This window comes from Vipera berus, assembly GCF_964194415.1.
Source record: "Vipera berus genome assembly, chromosome: 6".
In the NCBI taxonomy this organism is placed as follows: Eukaryota; Metazoa; Chordata; class Lepidosauria; order Squamata; family Viperidae; genus Vipera; species Vipera berus.
In genome coordinates, this window is record NC_138208.1 from 4585470 (window position 1) to 4613438 (window position 27969).

Here is a 27969-nt window from a genome sequence, read left to right on the forward strand (position 1 = left end):
CAGAAAGCAGCAAATCCATCTTTTAAAGTAGGTGAACACTTTTTTTAAAAAAAAAAATTGGCCTTAGAGCATCTAAAAGAAGCGTGCTACTATTAACAATGAAAGAAAACCTTTTAGATGAGTTGACTCCGACAGAATTCTGAGGAAGTCCGGCCTGATAGCCTTGAAAAAAAAATACAGATCTTTTTCCAGCTAAATCAAAAAGTCCTTGAAGGTTGTTTTTCACCCACAATGAATATTGTGAGTTAAGTCTCAAGGCCATGGAGCAGATCTGCAGCATATGGTACATTTTTCTTCCCTGTGTCAGTTTACCCAAAGGAAATTCTTGACCTCCTAGGACGTGAAGATGGGTTGAGAGGAAATATGTATTTGAATGACTTTTTTTTTTTAAAAAAAGAATTCATGAAACCATACCGAGAAATATTACAGAGGGGTGTCCTTGGTGCTCTCTGAGCTGGCTTGTTTTCTTGCAGAGGTTTCGTGACCCTAACTAAGTAACATCAATCACTGCTAAAAGGGAGTGAGATTTATGGAGAGGAGGAGGAGGGGAAAAAAAGACTGTGGGGTCCTTGATGCTCTCTGAGTTTGCTTGTTTTCTTGCAGATGTTTCAAAACCAAAGCAGGAAACATCATCAGTGCTAGAAGGGAGGGAGGTTTGCAGAGAGGAGGAGGAGGAGGAGGAGGAAGAAGACTGGGATCCTTGATGCTCTCTGAGCTGGGTTTTCTTGCAGATATTTTATTACCCTAGCTCGCGGGTCAGCAACCCGCGGCTCCGGAGCCACATGCGGCTCTTTAAGCCGTCTCCTGCGGCTCCCAGTCGCCTGGTGCGCACGCACCTCTCCGAACGGGCAGTGGCGCCGCCCGTTTGGAAAGCTGCTGTGGCCCGTTTGCAGAGCTGCCACAGACTGGCGGCAGCAGGTCTTGCAAACAGGTGGCGCCGCCGCCCGTTTGGACGGAGGTGCGCGCGCACCTCTCCAAAGGTTTGGAGAGCTGCACGCGCACCTCTCGGAATGGGCGGTGGCGCCACCCATTTGCAAAGCTGCTGCGGCCCGTTTGCAGAGCTGCCACCTTCTTCTGAAGGCAGCAGGTCTGCAAACTGGCCGTGGCAGCTTTCCAAACCAGCGTCGACAGGTTTACAAATGGGCGGCCCTGCCGCCCATTCGGGCGGAGGTGCGCACAGACCTCTCGGAATGGGCGGTGGCGCCACCTGCTTGGAAAGCTGCTGTGGCCCATTTGCAGAGCTGCCACCTTCCTCTGAAGGCGGCAGGTCTGCAAACTGGGCGCGGCAGCTTTCCAAACCGGCGGCGGCAGGTTTACAAATGGGAGGCGCCGCCACCCATTAGGGCGGAGGTGCGCACGCACCTCTCCAAAGGTTTGGAGAGCTGCGCGTGCACGTCTTGGAACGGGCGGTGGCACCGCCCGTTTGGAAATCTGCTGCAGCCCATTGGCAGAGCTACCGCCTTCCTCCGAAGGCGGCAGGTCTGCAAACTGGCCGTGGCAGCTTTCCAAACCGGCGGCGGCAGGTCTGCAAATGGGCGGCGCAGCTCTCACCAGGGAGACCCGTCGCTGCTGCCGTGCAGGTGCCTCCCGTTTCGCGCATGCGCAAAACGTTTTGTGTTTTTTGCGCGTGCGTGGACGCACGCGCGCGGCTCCCACTTTTTTGTGTGTATGATAGAACCAGTTCCCAGTGGCTCTTTTGCTTTTTTAGGTTGCCGACCCCTGCCCTAGCTAGTAAGGAGTGTTGTTTGCTGTCTGTTTATATTCTGGTGTCTTGCCTGTGTGTGTGGGGGGGCTGTCTTAGGGATTCTGTAGTTGGGCTGTTTACTAATGGCTGTGTGGCAGTTTCTTGATTGGGATCTTGCGTACTTGATTGTTGCTCTGAAGTTGACCTTGGTGCTAATCTATGTTGATCTGAGTGCTAATTGCTGGTTGGAGAGGTGCTGGAGTCTTTTTTTCTCTCTCTCTTGGGCTGGTTGATTGTCTCTTTTGCAAAGTCCATCCTGTCCTTAATGTCTTTAGATATGCAAGAACTCTTTAAAAAAAAGTAGTGTAAGCATTTGTAAAGAATTGGGCAATTCTGTTGACAGTGGAAAACCGTGAAAATAATAGAAGACCTTTCTAGGCCCTTTGCTACCAAATTTAGTAGTTCGGGCCACTATTTTTGAAAGTAGGTGTTCAGAAAAAGATCCTCTTCTAGTCTTTTATACAAAACCCAGGGCTGGCTTCCCTGTAACTTTTTGTCGTTCCCTCCGATCGCATACAAACGTTAGAAAAAGAGCCTGTGAACTCTTGATTGTTGTGTGTTGATTTTTGATTCTTTATCCGGGAGCTGAAGAGCTTGCTTCTATAAGGGCATGAGGGCGGTTCATAGAAATATTGTGAAAGTTCAGTCCCTCTGCCTTTTGTCTCTTTTGGTAGCTGAACAATAATGGGGTTTAAAAGCATAGGCAGGCCCATACTTCATATTAAACCATAACGTGGTTTGGTTTCGCTTTAACGTATTGTGTGAATAACAGCAGAACTATAGCAATAGCATTTCTGTAGACGGCTTCAGAGTGTTTCACAACCCTCTCTAAGCAGTTTACTGAGTCAGCATATTGTCCCCAACAATCCGAGTTCCCATTTTTACTGACCTCGGAAAGATGGAAAGCTGAGTCAACCTTGAGCCGGTCAGGATCGAACTGCAGGCAGCTGGCAGTCAGCAGAAGTAGCCTGCAATCCTGCACTCTAACCACTCAGGCACCAGGGCTGTGCTGCTGTTATACTATGACATCTCTTAATTTTGAGTATCTAATTGATTTCTTGGCCAAGACAGATGAAGTAGCCCTACAATTATGTACACATACTTGGACAATTTAGAGCGGTGAGAGAGATTTTTCCACAGACCAGAGGGGGCGTGGTTTGTGTGTTGCCTGCATCCCGCGGATGGGGCTTTGCTTATTTGCGCGGATCGGTTTCTGGCATGCCGTGACCCGGTACTGGTCCACGGACCAGGGGTTGGGGACTCCTGAGTTACTACGAGAAAAAAAAAAACTTTGGTCCCAAATGGACCACCAGACAAAAATACAAATATTTGTCAATGCCATCAGTTTGGGATGAACACTGTTTAGGTGAATGTAACTCTTATAAAGCAGGGACGTGGTGGCTCAGTGGGTTAGGACGCTGAGCTTGTCGATCAGATGGTCAGCAGTTTGGCGGGTCGAATCCCGAGTGCCGCGTAACAGAGTGAGCGCCTGCTACTCGTCCCAGCTTCTGCCAACCTAGCAGTTCGAAAGCACGTAAAAATGCAAGTAGAAAAATAGGGACCACTACGGTGGGAAGGTAACAGCGTTCCGTGCGCCTTTGGCGTCTAGTCATGCCGGCCACATGACCACGGAGACATCCTCAGACAGGCGCTGGCTCTTCGGCTTGGAAACGGAGATGAGCACTGGCCCCTAGAGTTGGAAACGACTAGCACGCATGTGCGGGGGAACCTTTGCCTTTACTCATAAAGTGAAAAATGAAAATAATGTTAAACAGTAGTTTATACAACAGCATAACAGGTTTGAAACTAATCAGCTGAGCCTTATCCAACAAGCCATGAATTAACCAAATGTATCTGTTGGAAGAGAAGTCTTCATCGTCTTTCTGGTATTCTGATGGTGATGGGTTACTCCTATTATCTCCAAAGGTCATATCCTGCTTCCCTGGGACTGGAGTATGTAGATTTTAGGTGTCTTTGTCTTCTTAATCTCCCAGCTGGGGGCCTGCAACCTTCCTGGATTATTTACATCTGCATTTCTACAGAGCTGGTTTCTGCTTGGGGGGAGGGAGACCTGGGTCTATTAAGAAAAACTGGGCATGCTTTCCTGCCTCTTCGAGATCTTTTGAGGAAATATATTTTTCTGCCCTTTTCATATTTCCCTTCTCTGGGGGGGAGGGGGGGGCTGACTTCCCACATATCCATGAGATCAGCATCCGCTATGATTTTGTGAATTCTACTCCCAGGAACGGAGGCAGAACGATGATACAAAAGGATGCTTCCCCCAAAACAGAAGGCTGAATCTTGGTTTCCTTTGGGGATTTATGCCCTCGTCCTTACCAAAAGCTACTTTCTGGACCCGTACTGCACCTTATGAACTGGATTCATACAACTTTGATGCCTAACTATGAATGTTGGCTCTATGAATATTTTTGGATTGGTAGTTAAATGGCATGGGTCCGGGTTATCTTAGGGAGCACCTGCTGCCAGCATCAATCTCCCATCGTCCTGTGCGCTCCCACAGGGAGGACCTCCTTAGTGTGCCGCCGGTCACTGAGTGCCGGCGGGTGATCCCTAGGGGTAGGGCGTTCTCTGTGGGCGCGCCTGCCCTGTGGAACTCCGGACCGCCCCCAACCTTCGTTGGTTTCGCCGGGACCTAAAAAACTGGTTATTGGATTTATCTGGCCTGGACTCAGGGGTTTTAAATTTTTAAATTTAAATTTTATATTTGGGCTATTGTTATTTAATCCTATTTTAATCTTAATTTTATCTTAATTTTTGTACTGCTTTAACTGTTTTAACCTTGCCCTGTAAACCGCCCTGAGTCCTTCGGGAATAGGGCGGTATAGAAATCTAATTATAAATAAATAAATAAATAAATAGTTGTGTAAATGCCACATGAAGTAAAATTGGTGCGTGGGGGGGGTGTTTCTTGGTGATCTCTGGCTGTTTTCTTGCAGACGTTTCCTTACCCAAACTAGGTAACAACATCAGTGCTAGTAAGGAATGGGGTTTGTTTTCAGTTTATAATGTCGTGGCTTACCCTGGTGTGGTCTTAAGAGATTCTTTGGTTGGGCTATTTACTGTTTGGCAGTTCTTTGGTTAGGATATTGTTTACCTGATTGTTGTTCTGATGTTAATTTTATATATAGAATAGAGCTGGAAGGGACCTTGGAGGTCTTCTAGTCCACCCCCCACCCCCACTTAAGCAGGAGAACTTATACCATCTTAGACAAGTGACTGTCTAGCCTCTTTTTAAAAATCTCCAGTGATGGAGTGCCCACGATTTCTGGAGGAAACTTTTGTTCCACTGGTTGATTGTCCTCACTGTCAGGAAGTTTCTCCTTAATTCCAGGTTGCTTCTCTCCTAGATCAGTTTCCATCCATTGTTTCTCGTTCTTCCCTCTGGTGCTTTGCTGAATAGCGTGACACCACCCCCTCTTCTTGGTGGCAGCCCCTCAAATACTGGAAGACTGCTATCATGTCACCCCCGTTTCTTCTTTTCTTTAGACTAGCTAGCCAAACTCAAATTCCTGCAGCCGTTCTTCGTATGTCTTGGTCTCCAGGCCTTGGATCATCTTAGTTGCTCTTCTCTGATTTTTTTTTCCCAAACTCTCATCTAATCTTTGATAGATTAATCTTGGAATTAATCTATGGAGAAGACGTAATCAACAAGCCAAAAAGGGAACAAAAGGATTAAAACACCTCCCTACTAGCAATCAGCATTCAGATGAGCATAGATTAACTCCCAAGATTAACATCAGAACGACCATCAAGTAAACAATAGCCCAATCAAGGTATCATCAACTCTGACAAACAAGCTAACAGTAAATTGCCCAACCAAGAACCTCTAAGATCACCCCCACCAACACAGACAGGGCCAGCCACTAGAATATACATTGAGAGCAACCCCACCCACCCCCCACTCCTTACTAGCACTGATGATGTGACCTAGTTGGGTAATGAAACATCTGCAAGAAAACCACCCAAGCTCGGAGACTACCAAAGTCCCCTCATAAGAGTCTTGGTGGAGCAGTGGGCTAATGCCTCCTTAAGTAACACCAGCTGCCTGCAATTAGTGCAGGTTCGAGTCCCACCAGGCTCAAGGTTGACTCAGCCTTCCATCCTTCCGAGGTAGGTAAAATGAGGACCCAGATTATTGGGGGCAATTAAGCTGACTTTGTAATAATGCCGCTTGGGGTGTGTGTGAAAGCCCTAACAAGCAGGCATATACATAGAATGAAGGCTACTGCTAAGCTTGTAAGCCGCCCTGAGTCTTCGGAGAAGGGCGGGATATAAATGGAATTAAAATAAAATAAAAAAATAAAAAATTTCAGTCCTGAGCTACAAACATTCTCCTTTTTAGATGCAGAATTTTGACTGAAGTGTTGCTATAACTAGGTGATGAAATGACTTGCCTTAAAGGGATTTGACTCTGTCCGAACAGACTAAATCTAGCACAACAGATTTTAGCCCATTATAGATTTAATCTCGACAGGGCCAGATAAATATGATCTTGAGTAGCTGTCAACTTCTAATGAGGAAGACTCCGCAACTAGAGTCTGGAATGAAATTAGAATAGTTTTGTAGGCGGGCGCGTGACACAGCACCACTGTAGAAAAACAGCATCATCCCATCCCAGAGACAGGAAACTTAATCCTCTTTAGAGGCCTAGAAGTAGACAATCCCAACAACTTGGAAATAATTCTGTAATGCTGGATTATTTGTTAAAAGTTGGAAGAAGAATCTCTCAGAGTGCATAAAAGTCAAATCCTTATTGCCTCTATAAGAGGAAGAGTTAAGAGTTACGAGGAAAAACTTGCATGAGATCCACAGAAATTGAAAAGGGTCTTAGCTAGGCATCTTTAATTATCGTATGGAGCACATTTATGAATTTTAAGATTTAAGATAATGAAAATGAACCGATCATGAGCATCTCTCTTGGAGAAGAATATAATAGAATATTGCCGGAAGGGACCTTGGAGGTCTTCTAGTCCAGCCCTCTGCTCAAGCAGGAGACCCTATACCATTTCAGACAAGTGGCTGTCCAGTCTGCTGGTACATCTGAATAATTTTAACATGCCGGAAGGACTTAAAACCATTATTTGTTAAGCAGGTGACCGCCTGATTTTATGACTATTTTTGTGGCAGTCGTTAAAAGTGAGCAACTTAACTAAGCCAGGAGGAAACCAGTAGGTTCAAATTGTTGTCTCAAAAAGAAAAGAAAAGAAGAAATAGGGGAGACATGATAGCAGTCTTCCAGTATTTGAGGGGCTGCCACGAGGCAGAGGGGGTCACACTATTCTCCAAAGCACCAGAGGGCAGGACGAGAAACAATGGTTGGAAACTGGTCAAGGAGAGAAGCAACCTGGAATTAAGGAGAAACTTCCTGACGGTGAGGACAATCAACCAGTGGAACAGCTTGCCACTAGAAATCGTGGGCGCTCCATCACTGGAGGCTTTTAAGAAGAGACTAGACAGTCACTTGTCTGAGATGGTATAGGTTCTTCTGTTGGAGCGGGGGGGGGGTGGACTAGAAGACCTCCAAGGTCCCTTCCAGTTTTATTCTATTCTATTGTAAAACATAAGGCACTATCGTAGACCTTGCATTGTGTCTTCCCATATTGAAAGTATGTACTCATTGCTTTTGCTAGCATATTTTCCAGAAACTCTTCCTTTTTGAAAAGTCCTGGCAAAATAATGCATAACATCTTAAATTTGTACCTGCCACAAAAAGTTCAGCTAGTCTGGGTAAAAATTGCATTGGAGGACATTATTCTGCCTAGTGTATCTGACGTGGGTATCAGAGAATTTGGAATCCTCATCGACGAAGGTGCTTTCTGGAGGTACCCCAAATTAGAGCTACGAAAAGACCACAAACCTCCAAATTTTGCCCAAACAACAGTATCAATCGTTAGGGTTGCTGGAATTCGTACTTAGCAAATGCAAGTAATCCTCACTTAAGCGACCGTTTAGTTACAACGGACCTCCGCAGAGCTACTTATGACCCGTTTTAAAGTTCTGACGGACAGACGCACATACATGCCCACGGTCATGTGTTGACATTTTGGGCCCTTGGCAACTGGCTTGCCTTTATGGTCATGTGCACATCCTGCAGTCACGTGACTGTGGCTTTTGGCACTTTTTGCATTTACATCTGGTTTTCCAGCAAAAAAAAAAGTGCATCGGGGAAAATTAAGTTTAAGACACACGTTCACTTAACGACAGCCACAAAAATGGTCATAAAATCAGGCGGTGACCTGCTTAACCAACAATGGTTTTAAGTTGAGAATTACGTGTAATCTCATTTTTCTGTTCTCTTGCTTAGGCCCCTTTTCACGATCAGCTTATAGCCCAGGGTCTTAGGAAAGAAAATTTAAATTTCATCCTCCCCATTTTTTTCAAAACCCTAACCAATCAACATCAGCAAAGTCCATGGGGAAGCCAGATTCATTTTACAACCGTGTCACTAGCTGCAGGGATTCACTTAACATCTGTGGCAAGTTAAGTCGTAAAACAGAGCAAAACACACTGTCTGGCTTAGCAATGGAAATTTTGGGCCCAGTTTTCTGGTCATAAGTCAAGGATCTACCTGTAATCTTGTGATTACAGGAGTATCAAGTGCTGAGAAAAGAGTTTAGGATTTCCCAATCATTTTTAAAAGTCATTGGGAGGTCTGTAGAAACTACAATCCCAATCACTCTGTGTCGCATGGGTTTTGCTACCAAATAGCAATAAGATGTTGGATCAGAAGAGATCATTAATTTCAGATTTAAGGTCTAAACCAGGTTCCCAAGTCCGTTAACATAGTTTCCACATCTCTGGCAAAGATTGACCCTAACTGGGAAAAACAACAACCCTTCAGGTAGAGTTTAAGGCTTACAAGGGAGTTTTATCCTATTCCTTTGCCTGGTCTGGATTCCATTTTACCGTTTGACATCTTTATGTTGTAGCCGTTTAGCATTTCTTCAAATGGCTCTTGTGCTAAAAAAAAAAATGTCTTCCGAAGAAGTTACTTTGCTGATCATGTTCCTTCTTGAGCTGTTATTAGACATGCTACAGCAGGCGCCTGCTCCAAGTTGGACTTGGTTATTAGCCCCCATCCACAAAAATATGCCGAAAAGCCATATTACCTGGAGCAACCAGGGGTAATTAATTCATGGGAAAATGAACACTGACAGTAGTGCATATGTATAATTACACAACCAGAGGTCTTCTAGTCCAACCCCCTGCTCAAGCAGGAGACCCTATATTGGGGTGGGGAACCTTGGCTCTTTTATGACTAATAAATATTTATGACTAATAATTACGGCTCGTGGACTTCAACTCCCAGAATTCCTAAGCCAGCCACACTGAGGGGAAAGATACAGGTTTCCAAGTTGAGCCACGCTGGCTCAGGAATTCTGGGAGTTGAAGTCCACGAGTCATAAAAGAGCTGAGGTTGCCTTCCTCTGCCCTATATCAGGGGTCCTCAACCTTGGCAACTTTAAGAATCGTGGACTTCAACTCCCAGAATTCCTGAGCCAGCATGGCTCAGCTTGGAAACCTCTCCCTTTCCCATCAGCGTGGCTGGCTCAGGAATTCTGGGAAGTGGTCTAGGCCTAGGCCAGGGGTAGGCAACCTTGGCTCTTTTATGACTTGTGGACTTCAACTCCCAGAATTCATCAGCCAGCATGGCTCAGCTTGGAAACCTCTCCCTTTCCCCCTCAGCGTGGCTGGCTCAGGAATTCTGGGAGTTGAAGTCCATGAGTCATAAAAGAGCCAAGGTTGCCTACCCCTGGCCTAGGAAGTCAAAAGAAAATAATAAAATAAAATATGTAATGTAATGTATTGCTAAGCCCATTGATTTGTGCTTTAGATTGTAACCCGCCCTGAGTCTTTGGAGAAGGGCGGGATATAAATGGGATTAAAAAAATATATTTATTTTATTTTTATTTTAATCCCATTTATATCCCGCCCTTCTCCGAAGACTCAGGGCGGCTTACAAGCTTAGCATGAATACAATAAAAAAATGAATACAATAAAATGAAATGAAATAAAATAAAATAAAATATAAAGCATTTATCAGAATAAAGAGTTGGCAGGGACCTTGGAGGTCTTCTAGTCCAACTCCTGCTCAAGCAAGAAATCCTATACCATGTCAGACAAATGGTTGTCTGATCTTTGTGCAGTTTTGCAAAGTGATTCGCCTCAACAAGACCGCCTTGTCTTGTTGGAGGTTCTCAATAAGAAGATTGGTACATGCTTTACATCAGGGGTCTCCAAACCTGGCCCCTTTAAGACTTGTAAAGCGGCCTAGGCCTAGGCCAGGCAACCTTGGCCCTTTTATGACTCGTGGACTTCAACTCCCAGAATTCCTGAGTCAGCATGCCTCAGCTTGGAAACTTCTCCCTTTCCCCTCAGCGTGGCTGGCTGAGGAATTCTGGGAGTTGAAATCCACGAGTCACAAAGCGGCCTAGGCCTAGGCCAGGGGTAGGCAACCATGGCCTTTTTATGACTCGTGGACTTCAACTCCCAGAATTCCTGAGTCAGCATGCCTCAGCTTGGAAACTTCTCCCTTTCCCCTCAGCGTGGCTGGCTTGAGGAATTCTGGGAGTTGAAGTCCACAAGTCATAAAAGTTGCCAAGATTGAGGACCCCTGCCTTATACCACCCCAGACAAATGGCTGACCAGTCTCTTCCCAAAAGCCTCCAGGGATGGAGCACCCACAACCTCTGAAGGCAACTTGTTCCACTGATAAGTTGTCCCCACCGTCAGGAAATTTCTCTTAGTTCTAGATTGGATTTTTCCTGTTCCCTCCAGGGATTCCATCCCAGTGATTATCATGCAATTTTCCCCCTCAGAAATTTGTTGTTAGCTGCAAAGTCGTGTCCGACCCATCGCGACCCTATGGACAACGTTCCTCCAGGCCTTCCTGTCCTCAGAAATAGAATGAAATTAGTTTATCATTCCCCCAACTCCTTCTTGGAATTCCTCAATTTAGTATACCACACCCTCAGGTATCCTAGTACAGGCACTCCTAAGTCATTCATTTAGTAACCGCTTGAAGTTACAGTGGCACTGAAAACAGTGACCTATGACCGTTTTTCCACACTTGCGACCGCTGTAGCATCCCCGCGATCAAAATTCAGACGCTTGGCAATTGGCATGTTTTTATGACCGGTTGCAGTGTCCCGGGGTCATGTGATCATCTTTTACGAAGCCAATGGGGGAAGCCAGATTCACTTAACCACCGGGTTACTACCTTATCACCTGCAGTGATTCACTTAACAACGGTAGCAAGAAAGGTCATAAAAGGTAGCAAAATTAACTTAGCAATTGAAATTTTGGGCTCAATTGTGACCGTAAGTCGAGGGCTACTTGCATTAACCAGGTTTATCCCCGTTTATTTATTTATTTATTTTAATCCCATTTATATCCCGTCAACAAAAGTGCGTATAGTCAAGGCTATGGTCTTCCCAGTTGCAATGTATGGCAGTGAAAGCTGGACCATAAGAAAGGCTGAGTGCAAAAGAATTGAAGCCTTTGAACTATGGTGCTGGAGAAGACTCCTGCGAGTCCCTTGGACTGCAAGGCGATCAAACCGGTCAGTCCTAGAGGAGATCAACCCTGACTGCTCTTTAGAAGGCCAGATCCTGAAGCTAAAACTCAAATACTTTGGCCACCTAATGAGGAGGAAGGACTCACTGGAGAACAGCCTAATGCTGGGAAAGATCGAGGGCAATAGAAGAAGGGGACGACAGAGAATGAGGTGGCTGGATGGAGTCACTGAAGCAGTAGGCGTGAGCTTAAATGGACTCCAGAAGATGGTAGAGGACAGGATGGCCTGGAGGAACATTGTCCATAGGGTCGCGATGGGTCGGACACGACTTCGCAACTAACAACAACAACAACAATATCCCGCCCTTCTCTGAAGACTCAGGGCGGCTTACAATTTAAAGCACAAATCAATGTGCTTAGCAATAGCCTTCATTTTATGTATATGCCTGCTTATTAGGGCTTTCGCCCCCCCCCAAGCTTCCAGTCCCCCCCAAAAAACACACTTTTTAAGTTTTGCAAAACATCGCACCAGGTGAACAGGCCAGTAGCGTTTTTTAACATCCATCCCATGCAAACAGTGCATTGGTTCCCCCCATAAACTATGCTGCAAACCGCACATTCCATTTTCAAATTTTATTACTTTTTTTTCCTTTTTTTTTTTACTTCAGTCGAATAAGGAGCTTCTCTAAACCAAAAGTCGATATAAAAATTGAGTGTATCTAATACAATGCATCTCTTGAAGCCGTTGGGGGAATACTAGCTCGTTCCAACTATAAAACTTTTTTTATCACCTACAAATCACGTTACCATATCAAAAAACGGTGCCTTTATCAAGTCCAGATTACGAAACAATAATATAAAAAGTTGGGAGGGTTTTTTTGGGTGTGTGAAAGTCTTAAGTGAAATCTTTTGCACTATGGGATCAGTCTTTTTAAAGTTTCCATTCCTCAAACGTCCTTGGTCAAAGCTGATGCCGTCTTCCCAGAAAACTGGAAAACCCTTGGCCGTATTCCAATAACCCTGAGTATATAGTGCAATAAGTACAAAGGTCAGAGTCTCATCCTCAACAGTCCCCGCTGGCCACGTTTTAAAAAAGGAAGGAAGGAAAAAAAAAGGTTGGGGACGGGGGTGGGGGGGTGGAAAGCAACAATCCCGGATTGGCATTTTATTGCGCTAGGCAAGGAAGTTCTTTGGAAGAAAAGAGGAAAAAAGTTAACGGTGCTTCCTTAAGCCAAAGCGAGGTAACCCAATGGGAAAGAAAGCGAAAGTCCAAAAAAGACTTCAGCAAGTTTGCATGATGATGATGATGATTTTTCCCCTTCACCCCCTTCCTCTTCGGGCTGGAACGCGATCCGGACGAACCGATTCCCCGTTTCTCTGGCAAGGTTCGCGGGGGGGGGGGAGCCAACCCCGAAGGACGGGAGACGAGGGGATGGGGGGGGGGAACGAAAATAATAATAATAAAAAAACACAAAATCGGGGCGGCGGGGTAGCCCCGACTTGGCCCTTTATAAATAAAGTGCAGATCCCGGTTCTCTTCTTAAAAACAAAAAAAAGGACGACGCCGTCCCAGCCCCAAAACAAGGCAGTGTAAACAGGCGGGCTGACACGCGTCTCCTGGGTCTTCTGAAGCCGTCTCTCTCTCTCTTTCTCTCCTCCCCGGGCAAGAGGAAGAGGCACCTCTCAGCAACGGGGCAGGCCCGGGATCCGACGGAGCTTCACCACGGGCGCCAGGTTGACCCGCAAGAGGCGCTGGGCCCGCCGCCGGGTCGCTTCCAAGTCGCGCCGCTTCCAGATGTTGCCGCGCACCCGGACCGGGGGGAAAGCGGCCGCCGCCGCCGCCGCCCTCCGGCTTTCCTGCGGAGCCCCGCCGTCCAAGCTCGGTCCCCGCGGCGGTGGAGGAGGAGGAGGAGGAGGATGGGGAAGAGACGGCTCCAAAGGCGTCCGCGGCGGGTCTGGCCGCCCCTGGCTAGCCCAGGGCCGCGGGGAGGCGGCGTCGGGGGCCGTCGGGGCCGCGCTCAGCCCGTCCTGCCGCCGCTTCTTGGCCGCCGGCTTGGCGCCGCCCGCTCGCCGGCTCTTGGCGTCCCTCCGCGGGCGCTTCCCCTTGCTGGCGGCCGCCGGGGCGGCTCCTCCTCCTCCTCTCCTGCCGCCGCTGGTGCCGGCCCGTCCCCCCGCCGCCGTCCAGCCGCGGGGCAGCTCCGGCACGACGGCGCGGCAGGAAGCGTAGCCGTAGACGTCCTTGCTGCGGAGGATGACCGGCGAGAACTCGTGCTTGAGGCTGCAGAGGAAGTCCCAGAGCTCGGCGTCGGAGCTCATGAAGGCCGTCGAGCGGGGCACCAGCAGGCTCAAGGCGTGGCCCAGCGCTTGGGTGCCGCTGCCGAAGAAGAGGGCCTGCGAGCGCGAGTGCACCACTTGCTCCCAGGCCGCCGGGCCGCCGCTCGGAGCCAGCCCGGCCGCCTTCCCTCCTCCTCCTCCGCCGCCTCCTCCTCCTCCTCCTCTGCTGCCCGCCGGCTTCATCCCGGCTCTAGCGCCACGGCGACGGCGGCGGCGGCGGCGGCTGTTGCTGCTCCTGGCTCGCGTCCTCTCCAGCGCCGCCAGCGGCCGACCAGCAGCTCCTGCGGGCTAGGACTTCGCTGCAGCGATACCAGCCGCCCTCCTCCTCCTCCTCTTCTCCTTTTTTCCTCCTCCTCCTCCTCCTCTTCTTCTTCTTCTTCCCTCTCTCCTCCTCCCCGCCGAGCGTCACTTTCTTGTCTTCCTTCAGCCGCCTGGCTTTCTCTTTGGGCCGCAACTTCTGCGCTGCAACAGGGCGGGCCGAGGCGCCGAGCGATGCGCGCACACCCCGCCCTCCTCTTCCTCCTCCTCCTCCTCCTCCTCCTCCTCTTCTTCCTCCTCCTCGACGGCCGGCACAAAATGGAGTTCTTTTTAAAGCCCCTGCGGGGAGGGTTGCCCAGTCTCACGCCTCTCCGCAGGCTTGGCTGGAGCGGATTGGCCCGTTTGAATTGCGTCACGGCGAAGAAGCCCCGCCCCGACCCCCCCCCCACCCGGAGGAGCAGAGAGCCCCTCGGAAACTCCGAGGAGTTAAGGAGGGTGGGGGGGGGGGTTGGAGACGTTGCGGAGGGACTTGGCCCGCTTTGGCTCAGCTTGTCTTCTTCCTTAACCCCCCCCCACGCCCCCACCCACCCAAGGAGCCCCCAGAAGCCCTTCCCGGGAGGATGGGAAGGTGGGGTTACGGAGTGGCCCTCTGGGGTTTCAACAAAGCAGGGAGAGCTGGATGGAGAGCCAGAAAAACAGGCCTTTCTTTTCCAGCTTGTAATCCGATCCGCAATTCCCAGGAAGTTGGAGGGATTGGCTTGGAAGTCAACCTTGGGGATATCGTGTTCGGCACCAATGAGGCCTAAGCTTCAAACTGGGCAACTTTTAAGACTTGTGGACTTCAACTCCCAGAGTTCCCCAGCCAGGTCTCCAGACTTGGCAACTTTAAGACTTGTGGACTTCCCAGAATTCCCCAGCCAGGTGTCCAAACTTGACAACTTTTAAGACTTGTGGACTTCAACTCCCAGAATTCCCCAGCCAGGTCTCCAGACTTGGCAACTTTAAGACTTCAACTCTGAGAATTCCCCAGCCAGGTCGCCAGACTTGGCAACTTTAAGACTTGTGGACTTCCCAGAATTCCTCAGCCAGGTGTCCAAACTTGACAACTTTAAGACTTGTGGACTTCAACTCTGAGAATTCCCCAGCCAGGTCGCCAGACTTGGCAACTTTTAAGACTTGTGGACTTCAAATCCCAGAATTCCCCAGCCAGGTCTCCAGACTTGGCAACTTTAAGACTTGTGGACTTCCCAGAATTTTCCAGCCAGGTCTCCAAACTTGGTAACTTTAAGACTTGTGGACTTCCCAGAATTCCCCAGCCAGGTCTCCAGACTTGGCAACTTTTAAGACTTGTGGACTTCAAATCCCAGAATTCCCCAGCCAGGTCTCCAGACTTGGCAACTTTAAGACTTGTGGACTTCCCAGAATTTTCCAGCCAGGTCTCCAAACTTGGTAACTTTAAGACTTGTGGACTTCCCAGAATTCCCCAGCCAGGTCTCCAGACTTGGCAACTTTAAGACTTGTGGACTTCCAACTCCCAGAATTCCCCAGCCAAGTCTCCAAACTGGGCAACTTTGTGGACTTCAGTTCCCAGAATTCCCCCAGTCATGCTTAAGTCTTAAAGTTGCCAAGTTCAGAGACCCCCTGCTCTACTCCGAGGCACTTTAATCTGTACTGAGAGAGCCATCTAGGACCAAGGTGCAGCCGATCCAAAGTAAATTATGGGTGTCCAGCTAATTCACTTAGAACAGGGGTGTCAAGCTGCCAGCCTGCAGGCTGGTTGCATCATGCGGAGGCCGTGCCCAGCTCCGGCAATGCAAAAAAAAGTTGCAATACGTCACAACACGTCATTTGACACCCATGACTTAGAAGATCCACCCTATTTGAACAGGGTTATTTCGGAAGAATGCAGGCAAGCTTTGTTTCGAAATGCCCTGGCACGGGGGTGGGGGGTGGGGGCGTAGGTACAGCGTGTTCTTAGGATTACAACTAAGGTTTATCAATTCCGACAGCTCTTTGGCCGGTTATAAATTAACTCCTGAAATGTACGTTTTGGAATTGGGGCTGTGGAATTGCAAATCCATGCGACTTCAAACGTTAATATTTCCTTTCCCAGATAACATCTCAATCGGGGTGAATCTGAGGATCTACTTTTGTCAACTCCAAATTAGAAGACTCTCCACGATGCATGTTCAGTCTCGTGCTTAAAGCTATAAATTTTAAGCTCTTTGGTGTTGCAGCGTTTCATGGACTTGCCAAAAGAAAAAAAAAATCATCCTAGGTCTTTCCTTAGCTATCGCTTTACCAGATCCGTTGAAGGTCGGGATTTCAGCCCATGTGTCTTCCTTCCTCGGGAAAATTTTTCTTAGATGTGGCTTAATAATCTTGTGTTCCTGTTTGCTCCATTGGATAATCCAGGTAGTCCACAAGAAAGTTCATACTGTCCTTGTTGAGATTTATAACATACATTCCTAAGGCTGGAAGAGACCTCGGAGGCCTTCTAGTCCAACCCCCTGCCCAAGGCAGGAGACCTTACACCATCCTAGATAAATGGTTGCCCAATCTTTTCTTTAAAACCTTCATTGATAGAGCACCCACAACTCCAGGAGGCAAGCTGTTCGTTCAAAAGACTTGCTTGAGCTATCGAAGTAGTGACTGGGTCTACCAAAAGGACAGGAAGATTAGTGGGACAAGAACTTCTTGACAAACATATTCCAGATCCCAGTTAAGATTTATAGCAGGGGCCTTCAAACTTGGCCCTTTTATGACTTGTGGACTTCCCTCCCAGAATTCCTCAGCCAGCGTGCCTGGGTGAGGAATTCTGGGAGTTGAAGTCCACAGATCATAAAAGGGCCAAGTTTGAAGGCCCCTGATTTATAGCATTCCTTTCTAAGTGTTTGTAGACATACTCCACAGCAATCTGCTCTAATACCTTGTCCGGTACATTAAACTAATGGTTCCGTAGTTTCCTGGACCCTTTTTTCTCCTTTTTGAAGATTGGGACTACGTTTGCTCGGCTCTAGGCTTCTGACACCTCGTTGGTTTTTCCACAGTTCTTCAGATTGCATTTGAGGCTTCTGAGATCACTTTTGTTGAGTCCTTCAACATCCTTGGGATGCAATTTAGCCTGAAAACTTTAACTTTGGTTCTCATTTCCTAAGCAATGTTCCCCTCGAAGGTTCTTCCTGGAGGAGAAAGTGGTGAAGAATGTCGTGCAACGGACTTAACTCTTTTTGTTGGACCAACTTCCCCTCAAAAGCTCCATATTACATTTTGAAGTCTGCTATGTCTTCTCCAACTCCTGACTTAGGCAGGCTTCAGTTGTTCTTACCTGTGCCAGTGTTAAAAGCAAGGCGTTTCCCCTTACCCTCATATTACCAAGGCCACCTTTAGCATATCCAAAATCTATGATCTTTTTTACCGAAACTAGCGCTGAAAGTTAAGGCAATAAAGCCAGAGTAAAATTGGGCAATTGAGACACCAAATCTCAGGCCAGAATAATTTTCTACCCAACAAAAGGACAGGCGGATCACACTTTAACTCAGCAGTGGTTACTTATTTACAAGTACTAGTTTATTTATTATATTTATATCACCCCTATTGCACAGAAGCTCATGGGTAGTACTCCCTCCTCCTATTTTTATTCACAACCATTTGACCGGGGCTAGACATAAGGACAGTATCTTACAATTTATATATATATATATATATATATATATATATATATATATATATATATATGTATGTGTGTGTGTGTGTGTGTGTGTGTGTGTGTGTGTGTGTGTGTGTGTGTGTAGTGTATGTGTATGTGTATGTGTATATATATATAATATATAATATATATATTACCCTGGAAATGCGGTGGCTCAGTGGGTTAGGATGCTAAGCTTGTCGTCGGCAGTTTGGCGGGTCAAATCCCGAGTGCCGCGTAACAGAGTGAGCGCCTGTTACTCATCCCAGCTCCTGCCAACCTAGCAGTTCGAAAGCACGTAAAAATGCAAGTAGAAAAATAGGGACCACTACGGTGGGAAGGTAACAGCATTCCGTGCGCCTTTGGCATCTAGTCATGCCGGCCACATGACCACGGAGACGTCCTCGGACAAGCGCTGGCTCTTCGGCTTTGAAATGGAGATGAGCACCGGCCCCTAGAGTTGGAAATGACTAGCACGCATGTGCAGGGGAACCTTTACCTTTACCTTTTTATTGTACCCTAGTATGATTTAAGTCACACATGTCAAACTTGTGATGTCATGTGATGTTGCACAACGTATCGGAGCCTTTTTGCCATTGCCGGCAGTGGGGTGGGCATGGCTTCTGGATGATGCCTCTGGCCCGCGGGCTGGCAGTTTGACACCCCTGATTTAGGTTATTTGCTTAGCTAGTACTCTATGACTATCACTAAGTGTTGCATCTTATGATTTATGATGAAGTGTTGTATTTCACGATTTATGATGAATGTATTTTCATGTTGTGTATATTCATGATTACCACTATTACTTGTATGTACACTGAGAGCTTATGTACCGGAGACAAATTCCTTGTGTGTCAAACCACACTTGGACAATAAAGAATTCTAATTCTATATTCTATATTCTAACTAGAATAACGTCCAGTGGTGGGATATAGCCAGGGCTTTTTTTGTCATAGAACGCTCAGAACGAAGTTCCGGCACCTTTTTTTGGATGGAACCTTGTAGGGTAGGCAAGGTGGGTTGTATGACATGTGTGAGTTCCGGCACCTTTTTCTTTTACAAAAAAAGCACTGGATTTAGCCGATTCGCACCAGTTCGGTAGAACCAGTAGCTAAATTTTGTTGAGTTCGGAGAAACAGCCGAACCCACGCTGCTTCTGGAAGTCCGTTCTAGGCCTCGGAGGCCTGCAGGAGGCATCCCAGGCCTAGAACAGCCCACAGGAAGTATGTGGATGTCACTTCAGGAAGTCCATTCTAGGCCTCGGAAGCCCAGGCCTGCATCCACGCAGAGAACTTGGTGTTCAGGTATTTGAATCCCACCACTGATAACATCCCTTCCAATCATTTGACCCTACGTTTCAGATGAATTTGCAAGTGATTGAATCGTCACACTACAAGCATGTTCATAAGAGATTTTGCATCATTCTGGACGAAGAACCAGTAAGAATTTCCCAAGCTTTGTCTTCGCCCAGTTGTATCCAACATCTTTATAAATGACTCATAGGAAGAAGTACCCCTCAGATCATCAGATTCGGCTGATAAGTTAGGGAACAAAATCATTATTTAAAATGGCTTCCACAGCCTTGAACACTGAGCTATATTTCAGTGAGATTTCCATGGAGATTCTCCATCATCCAGGTCATGGTTATCCGAAAAATGTGCTTTTCCACAGGGCAACTGGACTTTCTTGGTGTATTTTTTTTTATCCTTGAAAACATTTCACTTCTCATTAAAAAAAAGCTCTTTTAGTTCTCTGATGAGAAGTGAAATCTTATCGAGGAAAAAAAAAAGAAAGAAGAAAATCCAGTTGCCCGTTGGAAAAGCAGCGTTGGGACGTTCAGTGAGATGATCTGTGACCATTTTATAGGAAAAAAAATCAAATGCAAAGATACAGGACTGCTACACCTAGTTTACACCTGAGAAGGATCTTCTAGGCCTATCAATAGACCACCAGCTGAACTGGAGCAAGCAGTGTGACAGCAACCGAAAAGGTTGTTGGAATCCTATACATTAGATCAGTAGAAGTATCGCATTAAGGTAACAGGAGGCAATAATTTCATATCTATACTGTTTATAAGACATTGTGTTCAATTCTGGGCAAAGACAGTTTAAAAAGGACTGTGAGAAGTTGGAACAGGTCCAGACGACTGCGAATAGAATAGAATAGAATAGAATAGAATAGAATAGAATAGAATAGAATAGAATAGAATAGAATAGAATAGAATAGAATAGAATAGAGAATGGAACGGAACAGAACAGAACAGAACATAATAGAATAGAATAGAAGCTGGAAGGGACCTTGGAGGTCTTCTAGTCCAGCCCCTTGCTCAAGCAGGAGAACCTAAGTGGAATTTTCCTCCAATGGGATTTTCCCATGTATTTTACCAGGAAACAGAGATAGGGCAGCCTAGAAAAGTCAGTGCCCTCCTAACCATACCCAAGCACTCCAAATTTGTTGGCGATGTCCATTTTGCTGTACATGGTGACCTAACCCTAAGTGGAATTTTCCTCCAGTGGGATTTTCCCATTTATTTTACCAGGAAACACTGATAGGGCAGCCTAAAAAAGTCAGTGCCCTCCTAACTATACCCAAGTATTCTGAATTTGTTGGTGATGTCCATTTTGATCTCCCAGTTCATGGTGACCCAACCCTAACCCTAAGTGGAATTTTCCTTGAAAAATTAGAATTGTCTGGGTCCTTTATGCAATAAAGAGTTACAAGGCAGATCCTTGCATCCTTATAAAAATGTAATATAAAAATGAACAAACTGCTGGTTCAATAAAGCCTTCAGATTATAGAAGAAGAAGAAGAAGAAGAAGAAGAAGAAGAAGAAGAAGAAGAAGAAGAAGAAGAAGAAGAAGAAGAAGAAGAAGAAGAAGAAGAAGAAGAAGAAGAAGAAGAAGAAAGCTAAGGTAGAGAAGATAAAGGCCTACAAACTTCTAAAAAAATGCCTCTCACTGTCATGGGTGGAAAATAAGAGCAGGACAGTAAAATTGCTGAAATTGAATGGAAATTCAAGTTGGGAATTTCTTGTTGCAAGAGTTGTTAAGCAATGGAACCGTCAGTCTGGATCATTGGTAGATTCTCCTAAGAGTTGTAACTTCTCAAAGGGGTTGGAAAGTCACTTATCAGTTTTGGGTTTGGCCGATTTCTGCACGGAGCAGAAGGCTGGACTAGATAGGTAGCCTACAGTTCTTTCTTTCTATTATCTTTGGGCCCAACAATGTATAATTACTAGGGCTTTGTAGTCTAGAAGAGAAGTGGGATTGATAAAGATAAGGGAAGTATGGTTGGCCTGGAATTATTGCCTCAAAATGGCAGAATATGAGGGTTATCTAATAATAACAATGGGCAGCTGGTTCAGGATAAAGGAACTGCCATTTTATTAGGCTCCTAGATTAATTTCAGGAAAGTGTGATTAATTTTTGAAAACCGGGATGAAGTTTGGGACAGGGTGATTATTTTTTTGAAATTGAAATTAATTTTGGAAAATTGTGATTGGTTTGGGGGAATTGCGATTCATTTCTGGAAATTGCGATTAATATTTTGGAAACTGCAATGAATTTATGGAAGAAAGTTTTTCAGAAGGAATTAGTGGAGGATAATAAGGCTAAGAAAGAGTATGGGGCTTTTGGCCCATTACTATCTGTATACACACACACACACTGAGCAAAAACAACACAACCTTGACAATATATAGAAATATAATTACAACCTTAACAAAGATACAACATATTAAACCTATATTCAGCATTTGTGCTCAACAAGGCATTTGAATAGATACATATCTCTCAGAAGTTATTTTGCTCATATAATTGGAAAACGGAGACCGAATGTAAGTCAAACAGTCCTTTCATTTAAAAAGATGCGTCCTCTCTATCTCCCTATCTCTTTCTTTCCGTATCTGTGTCTACATCTATAGTCTTCAAACGTTTTAATGTTCCCAATTCTTAAAATCATGAGTTTAGGAAGAATTCATTATCCTTATCTGAAATTAAATGCAAAACTTCCTCAGCAATTCTCTAATCCTATCAAAGGATTTAAGGAGAACCTCAACACAAATGCTGCATCTTTTTGCATGAGAGCATCATGTTCCATCAAATCAAACTCAACGTCAAGTATCTTCATCTCTGTAACATTTTCTTGAGAACAGCAGAGAAGTCGTTCACCGTTGCCACCTTCTTCCACAATGTTTGTTAAAACTACTCAAACCAGTTTACATTAACCAAGTCTGGCTTGGCTTAGATTTTTTTTAAAAAAAACAACCCCAGCCAACATCAGATGTCTCCTGGTTTCTAGTTGTGTTCTTAGCATATTATATTTGGAGACTGTGCCAAACTTCATTGGGAAGAAGGAACCACAAATTATTGCCAAGTTCCCTGTGTGAATTTGAACATATACAATTATAGCTTAAAAACGTCTTTCTTTCCGTATTAATCTCTCCTTTCCTTTTGAGGAATTTTTTTTTTGAAAAAAAACTTGCAATTATTAGAAACTTCTTATTACGTGCAGATTTGAATTCATTTGTTTCCCCCTTGAACATCACTGCTACTATCGCTTTAAAAATAACAGTTCTTTTAATGTTACTCGTTACAAAAATAACCAGTAAAAATTTAGATTTGAAGGTGTTAAAACAACAAAAACCAAGATATAGTATTTATTAATTACAGATGCAGATACAGTATTTATTAATTTAGTTCTATGAAGTGTTTCCCCCCCCCTGCAAATACGGTATTGCTTACTAGAGCTACGTTAGGCCAGTTTTAGAATACAGCTCAACTGCTTGGAATCCTTACCACATATTTTACATTAATACAATTGAGTGAGTTCAGAACAAGGGTCTTCAAACTTGGCCCCTTCATGACTTGTGGACTTCAACTCCCAGAATTCATCAGCCAACGTGCCTGGCTGAGGAATTCTGGGAGTTGAAGTCCACAAGTCATGAAGGGGCCAAGTTTGAAGACCCCTGCTTCAGAAGTATGGTATTTTACAAGAAAAGTCTTGGACTCTTCTGTCCATAATAGAATACTTTATGCTACTAGGCTTAAAATTCCTGGTTTAGATAGCTTAGAACCGCAACACTTCCAGTCAGACTTAACTATTATATGCAAAATTGTACATAGTAAAGGTTTACCTGTAAAGGTCTTATTTTAGTTTTAACCATAGTGTAACTCGTGCAAGCAACTGCTTTAAACTCAGTTGTAAAAAATTCAACTTTCGTAAACAGAGTTGCCAAAGCCTGGGATACCGTGCCCGATTCGGTGGTCTCAGCTACTAACTTGCAGAGTTATAATTTTAAAATTCACTTCTGCAAACCCCACTCCGTATTTAAAAGGTCCCTAAGAGGTTACTAAGTGTGTTAAGTGCCCTGATCTGCCTACGATCTTTTTCCCATTTTCATTTGTTTTTCATTTTGCTCTTTTGAATTGGTAATTTTTTGTACGATGAATACACGAAAATAAATAAAATAAAATATAAAATATGCTGGGTGTCTACACAGATTTTTTTTAACCTTCTGACAGATGTAATAGCTAAATAAGACTCTTTTATTTTCTACCTGTCCAGTAGATGTCACTCTCTGATGATTCTTTTTTTTAAAAAAATTAATAAATAAAAAAAGTCAGCGCCCATGTCTGTCTTCCCATCTATAAGCTCACAAAATGCAAAATACGGAGTTGGAAGGGTCCCAAACCATCACTGTTGCAATTACAAAGAGTCACTAAACGAGGCAGTCACTAAACGAGAACTACTTCTAAGAGCTTTCTTCCTTGCAAATGTAACAAAACCAGTGGACAAATAAATGGACACCGCTTTGACAGTCCCCATCTATTGGTAAATCCATTGGGTGGTTCTTTGGTAATTGCCCTAAGATAAGGATGGTGGTTAAAGATGCATGTTCTAAAGAAGCAAATGCTTCTTCTAGTTGGCACGTGGTCAACTATATAGCGGGTGCAGTGTATGCCTCCCAGCATACACAAAGGACAGCACAGCAGGAGGCTGATGGTGCAGATCAGCAGAGGGGTTGGACAGCTCCGGGCGATGACTGCTCACTCAGGATAAGCCTAATGAGTTAAGCTGTTGACAGCCCCAGGCATGGTCAGCCTGGATCTACACCCATTGTCACCTGCACTGGCAGGAAGCCCAGGTTTGAACTGATTGGATGCCATCCACCTGGGCAGGAGAAATAGATGCCAGGCTTCCCTGTTTCCCCAGTTCGTTCTGTTCAGAATAAACTCATCTTTACCCCATCTCTGTGTCCGTCTCTATGTGAAGCACGCGACTTTACAGCGATCATCTTTTTTTTTTAAAAAAAAACAAAAAACCTCACTTGTTTCAAAACTATTGTTTTTGGTCATCCCCAAAGAGAATCAACCAGCTAAACTGCAGCTGCTGTGATTACTGTGACAGCCTCAGTGTCTTTTGGCAGTTCAATCCCGTCCTTTCTGAATAATACAGATCTGACCTTGGATTTCAATCTTGCATATTAATTCTTCAGCTGTCTATTTGGCATTTTATAGAGCACAATATACACACACGTACAGGGAGACAGAGAGAGAGAGGGAGAGAAATGGGGAGGAGAGAGGGAGAGGGGGGAGCAGAGAGAGGGGGAGGAGAGAGAGAAGGAGGGAGAGGGGGAGGAGGGGGAGGGAGAGGGAGGGAGGGGGGAAGACGGAGGAAAAGGGGAGGGAAGAGAGGGAGGACAGAGGGAGGAAGAGGGAGAGGAGAAAGAGGAAGGAGGGGGAGGAGAGGAGGGAGGGGGGAAGAGAGAGAGGGAGGGAGGAAAGAGGAAGAGGAGAGGGGGAGAAAAGAGGGAGGGAAAGGAGAGAGGAGGGAGAGGGAGAGAGGAGAGGGAAGGAAAGGGAGGAGAGAGAGAGGAAGAGGGAGAGGAAAAAGGAAGGAGAGGGGGAGGAGAGAGGAGGAAGGGAGAGGGAGGAGAAAGAGGGAAGGAGAGGGGGAGGAGAAGGAGAGAGGAGGGAGAGGGAGGAGAGGAAGAGGGAGAGGAGAAAGGAAGGAGAGGGGGAGGAGAGAGAGAGGGAGAGGAGAGGAGGAAGAGGGAGAGGGAGGAGAAAGAGGGAAGGAGAAGGGGAGGAGAGGGAGGGAGAGGAGAGAGGAGGGAGAGGGAGGAGAAAGAGGGAAGGAGAGAGGAAGGAGAGGAGGGAAAGGGAGAGAGGAGAGAGAGGGAAGGAGAGGGAGGAGAGAGGGAGAGGGAGAGGAAAAAGAGGAAGGAGAGGGGGAGGAGAGGGAAGGAGAGGAAAGAGAAGAAGAGGGAGAGGGAGGAGAAAGAGGGAAGGAGAGGGGGAGGAGAGAGGGAGGGAGAGGGAAGGAGAGGGAGGAGAGAGGGAGATCAAATCTTTATTGTTGCTTTCAAAACACTTTTTTTTCCTGGAAGGAGTTTGGTGGCTTCTATATCAGCTGGATAGCTCCATTTTAGTTTATGGCTTGTTAAAAAAATTGGCAGCCCACTGTCTTACAACAAATAATGTCAAAAGTGAAGCTGCAAAGAGACAGGAAATAGTGTTATCCTATATATATATATATATATATGTATATATGTATATATGTATATATGTATATATGTATATATGTATATATGTATATATGTACGTATGTATATATGTATATATGTATATATGTACGTATGTACGTATGTACGTATGTGTGTGTGTGTGTGTGTGTGTGTACACACACACACACACACACACACACACACACACACATATACATAAAAAAGGTAAAGGTAAAGGTTCCCCCGCACATACGTGCTAGTCGTTTCCGACTCTAGGGGCCAGTGCTCATCTCCGTTTCAAAGCCGAAGAGCCAGCGCGTGTCCGAGGACGTCTCCGTGGTCATGTGGCTGGCATGACTAGACGCCAAAGGTGCACGGAACGCTGTTACCTTCCCACCGGAGTGGTCCCTATTTTTCTACTTGCATTTTTATGTGCTTTCGAACTGCTAGGTTGGCAGAAGCTGGGACAAGTAACAGGCGCTCAACTCTGTTACGCGGCACTCGGGATTCGACCCGCCAAACTGCCGACCTTCTGATCGACAAGCTCAGCGTCCTAACCCACTGAGCCACCACATCCCTACATATACATGTACACGTACATGTACATGTACCCAGTGCTTTTTTTGTAAAAAAAAAAAAGGTGCTGGAACTCACACACGTCATGCAACCCACCTTGCCTATCCTACAAGGTTCCATCCAAAAAAGGTGCCGGAACTCCGTTCTGAGCGTTCTATGAGAAAAAAAGCCCTGCATATACCTAAGATAAATGCACCGTTGAAAAGTAATTTTTCACCACTGTGGGAATCACAATGTCATTTCCCATTCATTCAGCATTCTCATTTAAGATTGCAAGACTTACATAATTATTTTAATAAATAAAATACGCAGCAAAGAGATAACCCTGCTGTATTTCCTGAGCTTTATATTATCAGAGGAGTTACCTGTTTGCATGGCTACCTTTGATTAAAAGAGCTCTATTTGAACACCAACAGAAGGGACTTTGGCTTTATTAATCTGCGATGCTCTCATGCATTTAAATAACATTCTTTAATCTTTGTGGTTTTATTTAAATTCTTACCGTATGGACAGTTGTTACAAGCTCAAAATGCAACAGAAATGTGAAGCAACATTTTATACATTTGTAAGAAATCGATCAGCGAAAACAGTCTTTCAGGGTGCCTTTTTCACATGTTGATGTATATCAGGGATCTTCAAACTGGGCCTTTTTGTGACTTGTGGACTTCGACTCCCAGAATTCCTCAGCCAGGCACGCTGGCTGAGGAATTCTGGGAGCTGAAGTCCACAAGTCACAAAAGGGCCAAGTTTGAAGACCCCTGATGTATACGTTCATACAACATGCTAGATCCTAAAGCAAACAAACACGCCAGTCCATCAAGAAACTATATCAGCTAAAAAGAAAAGAGAGGAGCTCACCCTTAACACGTCGATTGTGGAATTTAAAGCAGTTAATTTAAATTTAATTTGAAATTTCAAACAACAACAGAGTAACAGAATTGGAAGGGACCTTGGAGGTCATCTAGTCCAACCCCCTCCTCAGGCAGGAGACCCTACACCATTTCAGACAAATGGCTGTCCAATCTCTTCTTTAAAACTTCCAGTGTTGCAGGCACCCACAACTTCTGGAGGCAAGGAGTTCCACTGGTGAATTGTTCTCACTGTCTGTGCCCTTGTAACTTCAGATGGTCACTAAACAAATAGTTCTTTTGTCGAGGACTGTCTGTGCAACTTTTTAGAGGTAGTCCTCAACTTATGATTCATTTAGCGACCAAATTTACAACAGCATTGAAAAAAGTGACTTTTTTCACACTTATGACCGTTGCAACCTCCCCACGGCCACGAGATCAAAACTCAGATCTTTGGCTACTGACTCATATTTATTATTTATTTATTTTATTTATTAATTTAATTTGTATACCGCCCTTCTCCCTAGGGACTCAGGGCGGTGAACAGGGCAATACATAAAAACTAGATACAAAAATTAAAATTATTAAAACATGATTAAACAATGCCCATAAATTAATACAAATTTAAAATTAAAGTCATTTATAAAAATCCCACCCCGTCCCATCAGGCCAGGCCAGCTTGTTCAAAGAGATAAGTTTTAAGATCGCGCCGGAAGGAGCGGAGATCGGGCGCCATCCGGAGCTCGACCGGAAGATGGTTCCATAAATCCGGTGCACCCACAGAGAACGCTCTCCCCCTGGGGGTCACCAGTCGGCATTCTTTGACCGGTGGCACCCTGAGGAGGCCCTCTCTGTGGGAGCGTACTGGGCGGAGGGAAGTTGACGCCGGCTGCAGGTGCTCCCCAAGGTATTCTGGACCCATGCCATGAAGGGCTTTGTAGGTCATTACCAACACCTTGAACCTCACCCGGAAGACATATTTATGATGGTTGATCAAGATTCAGACACTTGTAGGCAACTGGTTCATACTTACGACGGTTGCAGTGTCCCGGGGGGGTTCACGTGATCCACTTTTGCGACCTTGTGACCAGCAAAGTCATTGTGGGGTGTGTGTGTGTGGGGGAAAACAGATTCACTTAAACAAATCAGGTGACTAATTTAACAACCGCACTGATTCGCTTAACAAAGGTGGCAGGAAAAGTCGTAAAAACGGAGCAAAACTCCCTAGACACATTTCTCACTAAGATATTTTTAAGAGGTTTTTAAGAAGAGACTGGAGAGCCATTCGTCTGAAATGGTATAGGGTTCCCTGCCTGAACAGGGGGTTGGACTAGATGACCTCCAAGGTCCCTTCCAACTTTATATTGTTATATTGTTGTTATTATTATAATTATATAAGCATAAATGTTGGCGGCTCCTCCATTGTGGCCGTAAGTTGAGAATAACAGAATAGGGAGGGACCTTGGAGGTCATCTAG

The 27969-nt window shown here is 45.5% G+C and overlaps 2 protein-coding genes across 2 annotated transcripts in view; one reads left to right on the plus strand and one right to left on the minus strand.

The window, feature by feature from the left end:
• Positions 1–27969, plus strand: part of PIK3CG (phosphatidylinositol-4,5-bisphosphate 3-kinase catalytic subunit gamma) — a 121609-nt gene that overhangs the window by 61953 nt on the left and 31687 nt on the right. The window lies entirely within an intron of this gene.
• On the minus strand, positions 11358–14168 carry CCDC71L (coiled-coil domain containing 71 like). Its single transcript, XM_081330256.1, has one exon. It carries the CDS (start codon positions 13796–13798, stop codon positions 12965–12967), a length of 834 nt encoding a protein of 277 aa, XP_081186382.1. The 5' UTR covers positions 13799–14168; the 3' UTR covers positions 11358–12964.

Bases quoted from the DNA above. Each gene is read 5' to 3' on its own strand.
- CCDC71L (XM_081330256.1), bottom strand. From the start codon at position 13,798: ATGAAGCCGGCGGGCAGCAGAGGAGGAGGAGGAGGAGGCGGCGGAGGA.